The sequence below is a fragment of the Macrobrachium nipponense genome, chromosome 28 (genome assembly GCF_015104395.2).
Source record: "Macrobrachium nipponense isolate FS-2020 chromosome 28, ASM1510439v2, whole genome shotgun sequence".
NCBI classification, from domain to species: Eukaryota; Metazoa; Arthropoda; class Malacostraca; order Decapoda; family Palaemonidae; genus Macrobrachium; species Macrobrachium nipponense.
In genome coordinates this window covers 16,720,472-16,738,436 of record NC_087217.1, presented here as the reverse complement: position 1 = coordinate 16,738,436, position 17,965 = coordinate 16,720,472, and the positions used below count along the sequence as shown (strand labels likewise).

General features: G+C 37.7%; 1 protein-coding gene across 1 annotated transcript; it reads right to left on the bottom strand.

Moving 5' to 3' along the window:
* Nucleotides 1–2,378: 2,378 nt before the first annotated feature.
* On the bottom strand, nt 2,379–13,185 carry LOC135201462 (THO complex subunit 4-like). Its single transcript, XM_064230430.1, has 5 exons — nt 12,642–13,185; nt 6,557–6,673; nt 5,725–5,998; nt 4,765–4,902; nt 2,379–2,701 (listed from the first exon to the last, which is right to left on the bottom strand). Exons 1-4 carry the CDS (start codon nt 12,858–12,860, stop codon nt 4,766–4,768), a joined length of 747 nt encoding a protein of 248 aa, XP_064086500.1. The 5' UTR covers nt 12,861–13,185; the 3' UTR covers nt 2,379–2,701; nt 4,765.
* Between the last annotated feature and the right edge of the window lie 4,780 nt (nt 13,186–17,965).

The following is a 17,965-nucleotide window of genomic DNA, read 5'->3' as shown; positions in this document are numbered from 1 at the left end:
TACAATAGCCCAACCTTGGCCCAGCTCAGGATATTGAGAAAAGCCCTTGTAATGGAACCTGGGCACAGTCACAATCTGAAGACACCCAAGATGACTGAACATGACCACTCTTGCCACCCTTGTGCCTCAGCATGGGAGCAGAACCAGCCAGTTTGGGCCTGCTACCCAAACAAGCCAGGTGAGAGCCTGCACTATCTGTTCCATGCTACCCTGCACTGAGTGGGGGGTGCATGAGGCAGGGTGGCACCAAGCAGTGCATGGACTCTGGTAGCTCTGAGCAGTGCACGAGGCAACACACTCTGACCCAGTGGTACACCCGGGATGATTACCATGCCCAAAGTTGTATGGGGACCGATCGCAAGCTTATTCCCGGACATACCATTATAGCCCCAGTACTCTGGGGAAGTGTGCGGTCTTTCCGACATACTCTTGAAGAATATGAGCAAGGGAAGTATGAAAGTTAGTCCTCTCAAAAGAAGTGCATACAGGTGACTGGTGTTTTACATTGAGGATCATGCATAGGCAGATTTGTAAACTGAACTACCTGGCCAATTTGCACATGTTCTCTTGGGATTGTTCCAATAAAGTATTTAATTTCCAAATATAGGAAGGAACTTACTTGCACTGGTAGTGTTGATGCCATCAAAAGAACACCCTCCATTAATCTCCTAATTCCCATTTCATTACTTTTGTGTTTTGGTATTTTACTAATTTTCATTTCACTACTTTTGTGTTTTGGTATTTTAAGAATCCACAACTCTTATTAAAATTTTAACACAATACTGCATGTTATAAAAAAGTTTTTAAATGTAGCTCAAGTTTCTGTTAGGACATCATGTGAAAAACACAACTAAATTCAGTTTAAAATTTGGCGCACCTTTTCAAATTCAAACACAAGGAAGTTTTAAGTCATTCGTTCAGGTCTTTCTATTATACTGTAATACATTTTCTTTCCTTAGAAAACTTAACTAAAAAATGAGACCTGAATTTTTCATAAACATTGGAAACAAAAAATTTCAATACAATTCAAACTAGGTATAAATTTAGTTTCATTGATTGGTTGGTCTTCCTTTACAGCACACTTTGCAATTAACTATTATGTCTGAGAACTTGCCTCTTTCCAAACCACCACTGATGAATCATTTTCATGCCAGAAATTCCTCCAACCACCACGGACATTTCATCAGTGCAAAAATGTTATCTACATATCTCTTCCACTTTATGACTAGTCTAGAATATAAATGTTTAAGTCAAGCAAATTCCAAAAAATTGCTTATAAATTAGCAAAGTTGGTGAAAGGGAAGATCTGTTGCCACTCCAAAAGTCAAGCAATATGAATTTACATTAAATGTTTAGTTCACTCTTCCATGTTAAGGAATAATTCCAGTTTTGTGAAATGACCTCTGTGTTTTATGGGCTGCTCAGTGAGCTAGAGCCTGTGCTGACACAAGGTCAGCTTAATAAAAAAAACACCACCTCTGTGAATCGGATACCAAAGGATTATCAATTTGACCCAGGGTCTTTGTGCAATAACTTTTTTTGCAAAATAGGCAGCAGGCCTCTCCCAAACACAGCTCATTGCAACCTCTGAGGGTAGGATTAGCATATTCCCAAAGTCTAAGGATCTTAAGAATAAAAAATCCAGTTTTATTTTTCCAAATTGCAATTCCTACAGTAAAAATAATGATACAGTATTCAAACACTCATTTGGTGCATAGAAGTAACCAAGAAAAGCTGAACTTGAGGAAGTGTTTGCATTTGCACCAATTGCTGCAAATTTAAATACGATCATATGCTAGAGTTGGGAAATTTTACCAACATTTCAGCTTTAGTTCCAGAAATTATAATCAGAATGGTAAATATGTAGAACAGACTTCTCCAAATGTCACCATATAGTCAGGGATTGCAGCAAAATGACCTTAATTCTGCAAGAAAAAATTGAGCAACACACAGTTTAAAACACCTGCAGCAAGGAACAAACTGAAGTAGATGAAGCATTGGGGAAAAATCTTAGATCACTTAGTCAAATAATGAAAGATTGATAGTTTTCAATTGTGCAGAGATCTTCCCCCTTCATGTTTTATTGTGCCAAGATCTTCCTCCTTTCTGTTTTAAAGCATTTTTACTATCAGTTTGACAGAAAAAAACTAGCAGCAGCTCCACCATCCACCTGAATACAATAGTCAAGGTAAAAGTGGATATTCCAAAGCTTCCAAAATTACCATTGAGATTTTGTTGAAAGCACAACATTAAAAATGTAAGACAAATTTATATGACATGGTTATTTGCAAATGCTGGAACTATTTCAGACAGGAACAGATTTACCAGCTTTTGCTCTGTACCATCTTCCTGAACAAAAGGATTACAAAAAGAGGAAATATTACTCTCATTTTATTAACAAAACTTTTAATAATTTGTGATTTCCTATGAACTTAATTGTACTTCAGGATGAAAAAAGTAATTACACCATGTACTAGTAGACATAATAGCACAAAAAATTAAACATATGTGAGAATTTTCAAAATACAATAAGACATACTAAGGTTTCTTGAAAGTAAAAATATTTAATATCACAAAAATAGGAAAAATTTACTGTAACATTACATGGTATGTGTGGACTATGCACAGACCAACCTCCCTCTCTCTATACTTGCATGCCCCCGCAGTAAGTCAATTCTTCTTACAGCTGACTATTCATCATCTGTGGGGATTGAATGAAATTTTTAATATAACAAAGCACACCAGTGAAATGATCATACTTACTTCCTTTATTCTTAAATTCATGTTATTATTCATTCCCACTGTCATAACCTTTCTATGAGGTCAGCTCTCATAATGCATCTTCAACTACTACTTTTGAAAGCATCTTCCTTAACAATTTAAAAACCTTCTTCAAATCCATCTTCTCCAACTACAACTTTTGAAAGCAACTTCCTCAACAATTTAAAAACTCTTCAAATCCTCTTTCACTTCATCACACCATCAAATCCTTTGCCCCTCTCAATCTCCAACCTTAACAGTTACTACCCCATTCCTTGTCACTACTACTCCTCACTCTTCCTTATCACATACCCATACCATTTCAATTTTCTTATATACCCATACCATTTCAATTTTCTTATATACCCATACCATTTCAATTTTCTTATATACCCATACCATTTCAATTTTCTTATATACCCATACCATTTCAATTTTCTTATATACCCATACCATCTCAATTTTCTTATATGCAGTCTTTACAACCAGGCACATCTACTTCATTTTCCAGCTTCTAATCAAGAGATCTCCACAATCCACCTCAGCATCCTTATTGCTATTTCCACCAACTTCTGTTTCTCTTTCCTTCTAGATGCCATGTTCTAAACCATACATCATCATCACTGCTCTCAAAACAGAATAGGTCTTAGCTTCAAGTTTGTGGCAGTCCCTGCCATCTCCCTTCACTTCCCCCAAACCTTTTTCCTACTTTCTAACTTGGCTTCACACCTTCCCTCATCGCTTCCAGATTTCTCCAAATACTTGAAATCTAGACCTCTTTTATCATCTACCAATAAAACTAATCTTGACCTGCTTCCTGAACACCATAACCTTATTTATAGCTTCCCACCACTCTTGCCCTTTACAAGTCTTCTACAGCCCTTGTCTGAATCTAGATATCATCAGTATATAACAATTACCATAAATTCCACTCTTAATCTCTGTAACTAAATACATCCATAACCCACTCAACAAATATCTTTATGGAAACAACCTGTTATCCACATTTTTATACATCATGTCAACTAACCTAATCAACTTTAACAGCACTTTATTTTCCTTAAACACCAAAACACTATCTCTCTTGGTGTTCTAACAAATACCTTCTCTACTGCTGCACAACACATCTTCAATTCAAGTTATCTGGTACCAAATACTTTTGCTACAGCATGACAGATGAAATTTGTAAAATTACAAACAAGTGTATTAGCTCTCTAGATAACTGTACTGAAACAAAAAAGCTCTTTACCAAGACTGATGATAGAATTCTCATCGAAATGCAAGTGCAGAATTTAAAAAAAATATATTATAAAAAATACAAAAAATTTGAAAATAATAAAAATCAAAACAAAATAGAAGAGTTAAGGGAATACTGGGAAGATACATAAAAACCTCTCAGTATCTGGAAAAAAAAAGAAGGGAAAGGGAAAAAAAATGTAAAAATTACTTGAACGTACACGTAGCATTGCAAAAGAACCAAAACTAATATTAATTTAAAAAAAGAAAACTGTAATTCAAAGACCATAAGTGATCACTGAATATATGGCAACTCGATGGATAATTAGAAATGAAAACTGCGACTATAGTATATTCTGAGAACACTTTTTAAAACGCTTGCTATATTATTTTACCCGGAACTCAAATTTAGTTTGTTTGCCCACTATTGATACAGCATACTTTCTTGTCATTTGTCTCTCCACATTTATTATGCAACATCCACTACAGGTTTCTTTAAGTGCAAGAAATTGAGAACTCCCCTTTGAACACACGTTACACAAAAAGAGAATTACACCAGTAATTGTGTAAGTATAGAATGCGCACAATGCCAGTGGCAAATGTACTGAACATAAATCTTATAGTTATTGCCCACATATCCCACATCAAAAACATACCAACAAACAGAGTTTAACAAATGGCAACTTAGTAACACTTTTAGATGCAAGGTATTTAAGAGCTCAACAATCTCTTCTAGCACCAACATCAACAATATCTACTTCACATTACCTTACTTGGTGACCTGGTTAACATAAGCATCGAGCTCTGCATCTAATTCTTCAGCTGTGGGTACTTTGGTCTTCTCACGGCCTCCTGTCCCTCTTCGTCTTCCTCGTCCCCCTCTGGTATTTCTGTTACCTGCATTACCTGTAAATGAAAGCTGTGTATAATAGCAACCTATTATACCATAGCACTCACGGATACATTATGATCCCAAATATATCAATATTCAGCCTCGGAATAATTTCAATTTCAATTCACACACATGAATACAAATTAAGGCAGCCTAGTAAATGCATCACTGCTTATCTGCCAAAGTCTAAGCCAATGACACTACCACTGTTAGAATTTGCCCTGAACACATTTCTGCCCTCAGGTGTGTTCTTAAAAAATGAAAGTTGAAAGGAGTCAAGCTGAAAGTCAAAAGGGAATGGTAAAGAGCATTCATCATCACCTACAGAGCATAATGCAAAGCACCAAGAGGTATCAAGCCCAATAGGGAGCTTGCCAGAGCAACAAACTGGTGCAACATTCTAATGTATCAACTTGACGAATTTTAAGTCAGTCATGAAGCAATTTATCAAATCATCAGCACACACTCAATTTTTGCAGAAAAAAATTCTTCCCTAATTACTGTGCTGAGACCTAAAAATGCATTCCACATAATTTTGCTGCCTTTATTCAAAAGTTTTTCACAAAATATTTCCTATGTTGTGATGATGAACATGAACTTTAAAAATATATAATGCTTAAAACAATGCTCTAAACCTTAGTATATCTAAAATGCCAATATCACAATGAAAAGACTTTCATCAGTACCACAACTTAACCTCACAGGAATATATAAAAAATGATTCATAACCCTCCACCATATACTGTTACCAACTATCAACACAGGGGCTGGCCATCTAATGTTAATGCAAACAAGGTGCAAGTATTTATGGACAACATAAATTAAAATATATTTACCACCAGATAGTCGGGATCCACCTCCAAAAGATCGGGGTCCTTGTCCTAATCTCTTTACAGGGCCTACATCACTTCTCTTAGCACCACCCTCTGCGCCACCCTCAACAGTTATTTTCATGGTGCGTCCATCCAGACGTACGCCATTGTATTTACGCTGAGCTCTAACAGCATCTGAATTTCGATCAAAAGTGACATGTCCTGTTCCCAGACTTCTGCCAGATCTGTCATAGTGAATGGCTGCACTTCTTAGGGGGCCAAACTCCGAAAAAAGCTCCTGTAAATAAATTTTTAATCAATTTCAAAGTTAATCAAAATAATGGAGCAGCACCAAAATGTCACTCAAGACTACTACTGCTCTAAAGCAGACCACACCAATCCCTCACCCAACGAAGTGACTAGTACCTCCAATATCTCTCTTTTGGTGTTGTACAAATTAGTTCTTGGATTGTTAAATACAAAGTGGTGTACAGTAATTCATAAATTAATCTAAACAAAAATATCAGCAACATAATGATTCATTTCATTCCAAGTAATTTCTTTTCCAAAAAATTCATTGTCAACAACTTTATAAAATTTTTATTAACATCCATGATTTACTAGCTACATCTGTTGATGATCCAAAAGAGTAATTTGTGCACTTTCCAGTCAATGTTACAATATGAAATGGATAACTAGATCTGAGTTGCATTTCTAGACTTATATTCAAATGGATTTGTAATTAAGCAAAATATGATGCAGCCAGTGACCCATGCTGCAGTCACCCAAGGGGCAGCAATTCCCCATGAAAGACTTAAGAGAACTATTTGCTACAAAACAAATACTTGTAACGTACGTGGATATCAGTATCTGACACACCGAAGTCTAAGTTGGAAAGAACTAATTTTACTGGACCTGACTTCGGCCCTGGTCCTTGAAACAAGTCATGACTCCATTTGCCATCAATATTGCCCTGTGAGTAAAAAATATAAATGATTATTTAGTTTTTGTAGTCTTAATAGCTGCAAATAATAGAAATACTGTAGTAGAGAAAAATTAGAACATTAAAAAATAAACTGTTGAGAAACTTTAACTGTGGTATAAACTGCAACATAAAATGACATGAACACAACATATAACTAAACAGAATAGAAATTTAAAAACCTGATATAAAACATTATATGTTGAAAAAATAATTCCACTTTTTACATATGTACAGTAATTCCACTTTTTACATGTATGTATAGTATTTCCACTTTTTACTATATAGTACACTGGACTCAAATTACTAAAATATAGTCCAGTCGACCTCTGAAATAACAAACCAGTTCACATCATAAACGTTTATTTACCCATCAACTTTCCTTTCCACTTAGTTAAGAAATGAAATGAGTTACCCTTTCTCTTCTGCATAAACATTTACCCATTAACTTTTCTTTCCACTGAGTTAGGAAATGAAATGCGTTACCCTTTCTCTTCTGTCTCGTGCTCTTTTTGCCTGAACTCTATGCCTAGGTCTCCATTTTCTGGGCCCTCCCAACACATCTTCATCCTACTGCATTCCAAACCAATTGTTCATCATCCTTTCTCATCACTTGCCTACCATCTCAAGCCTATTTTTCCAGCATCTTGATACCAAACCTCTCCACCAATTCCTCATCTGTAGTGATTTTCCCACAATATTAGCCATGAATCTAATATTCATTGGTTATGCCTCTTCAAAATTACCTCCATTTCCATTTTTAACTATCCATGTTTCTGCTCCATAGAATAGTACACTCGGCGAACTTGATTAATAGCAAACTGGAGCTTGTGCTTTTCCAATCTCAAAACTAGGCATCACAGGTCTCAATACCAGAATCAGACTGAAGTGAAAAAAAAGTCAACATCTTTCCTACAAACAACACAACCTCTCCTTAAATTTCACTTATTCTTCAGAGGACATACCAGAGTGGGGGGAAATCAGTATTGAGCCACAAGTCCAACAACACAATACGTAGGTACTGTGAATGAACCCATCGTGACCAATTTCATGACCTCTGTTGAAGCAGTCAAAAAGAAATCACTTATGCACAAAGGCATTCCAGCTTTCCAAAGATATTGTCCATCATCCCTGTGATTGACATGTCCACTTGACATGTCACCCTAGGTTAGGTTGGGTTTTGTTCTTGAGTGCCTGTGATTACTGAAATAAATCTGAAACTGCTTTAAACTAATTAGTCAAACTGGATAGCTAACTTTAATTTCATGACAGTCATACAAAGATGGCAGATGTAGGTATTGAAAAAATCCCCTACATAGGTACTACCTAATAAAAAATCTTAGGGATAGGCTTAGGCGTTTAGCTGCGAGACGTGCCAACAACCACAAAATTACTCCAAATGACAAAGTGCATAAAACTCAACAGCAAAGTTCCAGCTAGTGTTCAAAAATTTAATGAAGGTCTCCCTAAATTACAATACTACCTATAAAAGAAATAAAATGTTACCCTAAAAAAATAAATCACACTGGTCATGATCATGGTTGGTGTATTGGTAATTCTACAGAATAGTTCCGCACAGACTGCAAGGAACGTAACCGCAGATACGACATCCACTAGGGATTGGGGTGTCCAATGTATTTCGCCATGTTTAGTACTGGCTCCCAGGGGTTAATTACAGACGTCCAAATAAATATTACTTAAAATTCTTGTTCAGGAGGTAAAACTGCAAAGAAAACCGCAACTGCCATAGTCTAGTCCGCCGTGGAATAGTAGGTACTGTAGATCTACCGGTGTATTTTTCATTAGCCTACCTAGCTTAGCGTATATCAGGACTGTACCCAGTTTTTTGTGGGAGGTAGTTTTTCCCAAAACTGGACCTTTACTTCTATAAATGTCATTGCATATACAGGTATGAAATAGGGGGAAACATCACGACAGGCCAACCCTCATCACGGTAGACGGGTCTTATTCACTCGATATTTAATTGGTGAAACATGAATACAATTGCAACTCTAAGCATACCATTTAAAAGACTGAAGTTTCGTCAACATATTGTGATATATGAAAGCCCCATACGAACTAAAATAAGCATGTGAGCTCTTCGTAAAATATGTTTTCAAGGCAGTTTTGAAATCCAATATGGCGGCTACGTTTTGCATGGACGGTTCTCATCAGTGACGGCCACCATCTTTCCCCAGCCTTCCCAGCACTCATTTGAACAATGTTAGCGTATGTATGTAACGTTTATTGATCTTACTCAAGATTGCAGTTGTAATCAGCACAATAAAACAACATTTTGTTGCCTATATTAGTGAAAGTATGAAACTTGTTATTCCCGGGGTTATGGTTGGAACTGAATTCATTCTTACCTTGTAATCGGCGGTTTTTATCCTTACTGCCATCACAACTGAAACTCCACAGTGCTTATTTGATTGTTATTATACACATTTTGGTCTCAGTTCACTCCACATTGCACTTAAACCCGTTGCTGTTCCTGGTTTCTAAGCGCGCGCGCCATAAACATCCAATTTCGAACAGCAGACGACGACAGACGACGAAACTGCAAAGTTTTTGTTATTCCCCAAACCAAACTGTTTACTTTACTCGTTATTTAGTTTAAATTACTTTGTTATTTAAAAATTTTGATTTAATTCATGTATATTATCCCTTTTTTGCAACCAAATTACCACGAAAAATTACAGATATTTCTAAAGTAGATAAAATCAAATGTTTCTAACGTTTTCGTACATCTGGCTGCCGAAAACCATAGAGGAACGAATACGGAAAAGTGCAGAGGAACGACTACGTTTTTTTTTTTTTTTTGCTTTTTTGTTTTTGCTAGCACTTTTCATTATGATTTCAGATCGTTTATTGAGTATTTTGAATGTTTCTTTATTAATCGTATGCCAGAAATAAATGTAACCTTCAATGTTGCTATGCTAATGCTTTGCATGCTAAGAATGGCAAAATCATCGTTGCCACATTAGTGGAGGCTTCACACATACGCCGTTCCATTATTATCCTGTTAAGCGTCCGCCCCCTGATGAGCTCGCTGCTAACGTACCGTCACGCTTTTTTTGTAATCAGCGATCATAGCACTGATGATAGTTTTTCAAAGTTAATATTGATTTTTATGTTTGTTATTCATACTGTAATTAACTGTAGGAAATTCTCTCTCTCTCTCTCTCTTCTCTCTCTCTCTCTCTCTCTCGGAGTCCAGTCACTCGGCAAAGAAAAGTCATCTTCACTCCGGCAATTGGAAGAAAAGTTTTGTATCATCACTGGAGGATTCAGAACTAGAGCTCTCATCAAATCATAGGTTATCAATATCACACTCCTCATCTAGTATTTGATTGATCTCACCTGAAGAAATATGCCTCCTCTTTGGGACATTCATTGTGAAAGACGCGAAATCCAATTTGTCTCGATAAACGCCCGAAGCGTATTGAAAGAAAACCAACAGGGACAGGCAGTTTTCTAGCATAAGCGACCACCAGGAAAGAGTTGCCAGGCTGGAAATAAGTTTCCCATGTGCTGAGAGTGTTACCAAATGATGTTCCTACACTTTCTATACGAGTAAACGTATTATTACGGGCTGACGGCTTGACAAGCACAGTTAAAGTCTTGAACGTAATATCCCGTTGAAGGCGCTACAGAGTAGATCGCGTAAAACATATTATTACGTGGTTGACGCTTAACAGGTTATAAACTGTTTCCATGAATTCTAGTTGTCATAGTAATGCAATAATGATAAAATTGCTTTAATATTTATGTATATATACTTCCAATACATAGCCTAATTTCACCAATTTCAACGTTTTGTGTGTAGTCTTATACCCAGTTTGGAGGGTCAACACATACCGAATGGCAACAGAGAGAGATAGAGAGAGAGAGAGAGAGAGACGAGATTGAGGAGAGAAGAGAGAGAGAGGAGAGAGAGAGAGAGAAAGGAAGGCGGAGGAACGAAGAAAAGGGATGGCGGTGGAGGGGGGGGGGGGGGGTTGGGGAGATGGTAGGTGGAGCTTTATACGCGTGTTCGTATCCATTTCTGCATAATGGAGTTTTTGTCTCTTGGTACAAGGACAAGTGTCGTTATTCTTTACGATTAGTGATTCACGATACCCTTATAAATTACGGCACTGGGTGTAATGCACTATAGCAAAATCTCGTTCTGTTAAGAGTGTTCGTTACAGAAATAGGTATTGCCCAAAAACGTGCTTGCACTGTCTCTGAAACCCATAGTAGACATGCTGCTTAGTTGTCAATCAAGTTTTTATAACCAAGTATTTTTTACAAGCTAGCTATTGAATAAATTTGTATTTTTCTCAGTCAAAACATATGCCCCTCAATGCTAACTTTCCTCTTTTAACGACTTTCTGGTCATTGCAAATTCGGCCCCATAATTTCTTATGGTGCGAAAACAGAGGCCCATGGACCGAAAACGATTGCGTCACACTACGGCGATAATCCAGCAGTAAAACATCTTCATATATCCAAAAAGTAAATAATAAAGATATATATGCGCATTACGAATTATAACAATTACATGTATAGCTGATAACAATCTGCATGAATAACTGGTAAACTGTTCTGCAATGACAGTTGAGTATAGCAATTATTTAACAATAGGTACGAAAGTCAAGATGTCGTGACGTCATAATACAGAACTTGAAAGAACGTTCTAATTCAGAAAAATAATTACTTAAATTTGAGTCAGAGTCGAGTTACTTTTTCAATAACGAATATTTTCAAATTAATCATCATAAATATGTAAAATATTGATGTTTTACTACTTATTTAAAAATTAGCCAAGAGCACGCTTCTCGTCATCTTCTACCACACCGCTGTTTACGCCTGGCTTGTTGTTGTGTAAAATCGTGTTCTTCGATTGTTGTGATAAAAGTGCTCCAGCGTCTGTGGGTACAATAGTGGTGTGCGGTATTTTCATCAACCGGTGGAAATGGAAAGTTTTGTTGACCCAACAAGCGAACTCCGTTCCCGTAAACATCGAAAGCTGGCGTCAATCTTCGAAACATTTTTAGTTGTAAGTAAAAATTTCTAAAGCGTTTTGGTGAGATTTCCACTGCCGTGGGCGCCATTTTCAGTACCCTCTGTTTAAATCTTAAAATTTGGCCTTAATTTCTAACTTTGGAGAAAATACTTACTTCGAAAGGAGAGTAGAGGTCTTTAGCTCCGTTTCTCACCAACAACAAGTCGCGACTGATGCCCATCTCGGGTGTCAGGACGCGTTATAATGTACTTTTTCGGAGGGTGGCTTGCATTGATTGTAGGTGGCCTGCTTGGCCTGCTGTGATGTTCTACCCTACTTGAAAATATGGCCTGCCACAAATTTGGGGGCGGACGTTCGACACCCCAAACTCCCCCCACTTGGCACAGGCAGGCCTGTATAAACCTATGCAAGGCCAATACAGTAGAGGTCAGACAGAGAAGAGATTATCGGTGACTCACCTTCCAGAGTGGGCAACAATTCACCCCACGCCGACACAACATTCCCACCTGACCCTTTTAAGTGACCCGTGGCCGACAACCACAACTTAGCCTAGGGTCTTTCTGGAGATGTGGCCCACGAAATTTGTTTTCGGCCGTTTCTCTCCGACTGACCTGTACTACTATACCCATATTGGCCTTGAGCCTATGCAATTACATAGGCTAGGTAAAGCAGTAAAGATGTCATGGGTTGCAAATTTGTCCTTTAGACTAATCTAATGTCAAAGGGGTTCTAAAGATAAAGCTATCGGAAACACTACATTTACGAATTGCTTAATCGGAAATTCCTGGCGTTTCCGGTGCGTTACCCTACATACGACGCAGGATAAACTAGCTTGCGTTGCCCAACAAAGGCTACCTAAAGACTACCTAAGTAGCCGTCGACCTACCAAAAACGGAATTTTACTGAATATTGACTCCTATGTGTATAATATAATTATGAAAACCTTACCCTGGGAGCGCTGGAGGAAGAGGAGGAGGAGGAGGAAAAAGTAGGACGGCTACCACCACCTCGACGAACAGCGGGAGCGCCGCCGCCACCACCACCAGCACGTTGGCCTTGTCGTGCTCCTCTCCTTCCAGCACCACTTCCACCGCCTCTTCTATTACCAGGCCGGATTTTGTTTGTTTTAATGATGTCTTCTAGGCTCATATCAACACTGGAGACCATTTTCCCTGGGCTTGCGTCACGTGGTATAGAAAAAAAAGCTTAGTACAAAGTACGGCGGCTCACGCACTTGGTCAGCAATACTAAGTAGCCTCGATTCGGTTCCTGCTGAGCAATGTCGACTCAGGAGACCTTCTCGCGTTTAACTGCTCCTTAAACCAACAACAAACAGAATTATCAGCTTAAGCGTTCACTAAAGCGTTGCTCTAAGATTGTACTGTGTATGTTGTTGTGACTTCGTTCCCGGTATGCGTTGTTCGGCGTCAGTAAAACAATGGGAGAAAGAAACCGCCGACCAGTGGTCGTTGAGCCGAGATTAGTAGTAGTAGTGATAGTAACTTTCGATCTTGGAGGCCGAGAAAGTCAGTACCTCTGTAATGGCTCCTCTATGGTTGTTGACGTTGTTGTTTTCCTTGTAATTATCATTATATTTTAATATAATGAAAAATAGCTGTCACCTTTCAGGTTTTCCTTCTCTGAGGAAAATTCTCATGGGGAATTGTCGTTATGCTGCCGTCCCTGGTTAGTAATTTAACCTGCCCTTTGCGGCCCCACTCACTGATCACGTGATATGGATTCATTTTAATGTTCGATACAGGTTAAAACTATTTTCCTCATCTTAATGGCTTTTGAATAAGACTCCCACCTCAGCAATCTTTGTAAAAATTCTGTAAGCTCCCAATGTTGCTTACACAGATTAATTACCTTAAAGTAAGCTCTTAATATTAAGTAGACATCTGGAAACAGCTTCTGCTCCTGAAAATAAACCAAAAGAGTTGACATTTACAATGAGCCTATACAGCTAAAAATGATTGAGAGACAGGTTGAGATAGTTGATTTAGTCTTGTGGGAAGCTTTCGCACCGAAATTACATTTAACGGACTGCAAACATTGTATGTGATTAATTCTTGCAACATCCTTCATTTTAGCGTGATTATTAAGTTAATTATAAATCAATGGAAAATTTAAAGATTTTTGTTGTGAATATTATTTTGCATTTCCTGGAAGATGTGGCATACCTGTTGTTTGATGTTAGTATTATTATGCATTTATGGAATACAGAGCATACCGGTTGTTACATAAACATCTGCTCACGAAAAGAATCCTACGACAAGCAATGTTAAAAACTACCAATACGTATTAAAAAGTGGTAAATTACTGCTAATTCGTGCCTTTCAGTATAACACAGATCTATTGTGCGCTGTCCAAGTTAGAATCCGCTGCATTTGCTTTCATCCTTTAAATAATCTTCTTTACAATACTTTAGGTTAAATCCTCTTAGAAACCTTTGATTTTCTTTCTGGCAGTACTTCCCTTGAGTCATTGGTAGTTAGAAGAATTATACTTCATTTTACAGTTGTTATAATGGCTTAGCTGTTGTTCGTTTGACTCATTTTCAGGTTAGATATCTTTGGAGACGCTGCCCGGAAACTAATGTTGACCTTTTGAATGATGCATTATGCAAAGCCCTTTCAGCAATATCCTGTGAATCCTCACCAAATCCAGTGCTCGTCAGTAAATTTAATTCATGCTCCATCAGAAACTCCTGTGCTTTCGACCAGCTTTCATATCTTAATATTATGCATCTGCATTGTGTACTGCACTCTCTTTTTAATTTGTGAATTTTGTACTGTAATGTGGGACTCTCTCTCTCTCTCTCTCTCTCTCTCTCTCTCTCTCTCTCTCTCTCTCTCTCTCTCTCTCAACTGTCTAGGACGAAGTTGCCTAGGTTTATCTTAATATCCAATATGTAAGGAACAAATTATATGGGAAGTGTCACAGAATCAACTATAAAAAAATAAAATCTTTAAAAGCCCTACATAATGTAGCTCCACCTTGTCGTTAAGTCTGGTTTATAGTTGCTAATCATAAACAGATAAGGGGTGGACAGTAGACGGACTATATCAAAGTATGGTGGATTTTAGTTTCCTGAATTATTATATGATGGTTTATTTTAGTTTGGTTTTCATTTCGTTATTATATTTTCTCTCAGTAAATTTTTTCAGTTTTATTTGCTTCACAGGAACTTACAGTAACGTCGTCCTGGCAATTTACCTGGAAGCATTTTTTTATTATATATGTTGAACATTATTTGTTTGCAATATGTTAATCACGGGTATAGATTTTGTCATCTTTACAGAACTTGAAGAAGTTAAGATCTGTAGAAAGTCTAATTCAGATTATTCATTTCAGACGTCTTCTTAATAGCGAAACAAGAAGCAATTCTTTTCCTAGTTGGTATAAGACGCTGAAAATACAGTTGTTTCGGTTGTGATACGAGGAAAATAATGATAAAAAAAAAAAGTTTTAGTCCTCGCTTTAGCCGCTGTGTTGTGGGGAGAGAGAGAGAGAGAGAGAGAGAGAGAGACCCATTTGTTGTCACATGCATTTCTCTTCACGAGCTAAAAAGCGCCTCAGTGGCGTGATCGGTATGATCTTGGCCTGCCACATCGGTGGCCGCGAGTTCGATTCTCGGGCGTTCCACTGAGGTGTGAAATATTTGTATTTCTGGTGATAGAAGTTAACTCTCGACGGGATTCGGAAGTCACGTAAAACCGTTGGTCCCGGTGCTGAATAACCACTGATTCCATGCAACGTAAAAACACCAGACAAAAAAAAAAAAAAAAAAAAAAAAAACTATTTACGACCTAAATTCAGAGCTTTACTTAATATTTAGGAGATCAATGAAAACTGAGTGTTGTGAAATTGTTGGAATGATCCCATGGAACTGAAGATAATAGTGGCAAAGTTGAAATTCTAATAAATCAAGATACGATGAGGTGACAAGGTAAAGAACAAGGAAAACAAAGAGAGAGAAAAGAAGCACGTGGACCAGAATAAAACAATAATGAGAAAAATGTTAGCGTTTAATGACCACCAAATTCAGAAGTCTCAACTTCTTCTTCCTAGTTTTAACCCATTTTGACATGGGGTCGCCGTTATGAATCGAGTCGTCTCCATCGATTTCTGTCCTGTGCATCGTTCTCGTCAATACCTATCCATAACAAATCTTCCCCTACACAATCACGTCATCTCTTTCTTGGTCTTCCCTTCTTCCTTCTACCCCGCACTTCCATTTCCATCGTATGTCTTCCAACATGATGTTCCTCTCTTCGTAAAAGGTGTCCATACCATCGAAGTCTTCCCTCCTGTATTTTACAGGTTCAGAAGACTCAACAACACATAAAAATAACGAGTAGCAAATATCCTAATGTTAGTGAGACGTTAATTGTAATACTAGAGAAGATAGATTATCAGCAAGGGAAATTGTGAGCAAGTTAAGAAAGTGTAAAAAAGGAGAGAGAGAGAGAGAGAGAGAGAGAGAGAGAGAGAGAGAGAGAGAGAGAGAGCAATGCAGTGTGAGTTCTGTGGAGGAAGAAGGAAGTGGGACCCATTTGTCATATCAGCAGATTTTTAAAGAGCAGTTGATTCTGTTTGGAGAGAAAACTGATAAGAGACTGATAAAAGTAAGATATGCGACAGTGTTATAGTAATAGTGTTCCCTGGACAAACCAAAACTCAATGGTCACCGACAGACAAGAATCAGGAGTCAGGTGAGGATGCGGTGGCTTCCCATTCCATGCTATATTCACGACATATTTAAAAACAGAAAAAAACGCCAGGAAAATATATAGGTTACAAAAAACAAATCTCCTAGAATTGCAATATTTTTCTTTGCAGATGAAGGCTGGTCAAAGCGCAAAGTATCGAGGAAAAAAATAACAGGAAATCTGTTATTAGTAAGAGTAAGTCTCGTGGACTTTCGATTAGAGAGGAGAAAAACATGACAAAATTCAATCACAAGAGAAAATAATTCCCAAATGACATCGAAGGACGTGAAGTACAAGAAATGAATAATTATTTCGGGAGAAGGGTGACAAACAAAAGGAACTGATTTGATGAGCACGAGAAGAAATGTACATGATAAGGACGAATCGTGTATATTAAAAAATACAGACTGCATGCAATACAGTATGAATACGAAAAACACTGGCAATCAATAGCAATGCTCTCGTTCCTATATGGTACAAAAACACCACAATTCAATTAGGAATTACCTCAAAATAAAATTAAAAACAAATGACAATCAAGCATAGATAGCAAGTAGTCCTTGGAATGCCAATGCACTCGTAGTTGGCTTAAAATGAGTGTGCTTTGCACCAGCAAGGGAGTTTGGCCTAGGGCAAGGTTCCACAAGGGATAAGAAGACTGAAGTGGACCTCTGGCCTTTACCTGACAGGGAGGAAACCAGTATACGCATAAGGCATCATCTAGCTAGGCAAGAGACATGAAACATATATTAGAAGACGGGAACGGACTGCCGAGAAATACTCATGAACTGTTCTGGGAAAATGAAACCACTCTCATGAAGAGAAGAAAAAGGGGATGCGCAAGGAAATTAAACAATGATGACCTCAAAAATTCACCCGTCAGAAGAATCAAGGAGAGGATAAACATACACCGAGATGCGGAGGAAGGTTTACAGGTTGCCCCTGGAGCAAGAACCCGAACCGGCATAAGGCCAGTTTAATCTTAACACCAATGGAGAGCCGGTTTAAAGGTCTTACCCTCCCAGTTCACTGTGGCAGTAGGTTGTGAGTGAAAATGTGCACAACGGTGATGATAAGCACCAATTTACCTTCACGTTCAAAAGAAGTCCACATCTTTTATAACGTTTGACTAATTTATAAGTCGTAATGGGTTTACAGATTAAGTGAAAGGATGGGTGAAATATTCAAGCTGGGGTTGATCAGATAACAGAAATCAGATAGCAATTAAAAGCATAACAATAGTAGTATGATGGAGCACAGTAAGAGGAAAGAACTTTAGAGGAAAAACTACTGTTCATAATTGTGCACAGAGTACCAAGAAAACGCCGAGATCAAAACTAGCAAAGAAATACGAAAAAGACAGTAATACTTTCTAGTGATACTGAATGCAGTATAGCTTAATCACAGGAAAAGAAGAAATTAATGAAATGATAGGTAAACAGTGTCGTTCAATTGCTTTATCAGGAAAACAAAAATCACATCATTGCCAAAATAATTATCTTTACCAAACGAAAACGCAGTTGGAAGGAATAATAAATAAAAAAAAAACTATGAGAG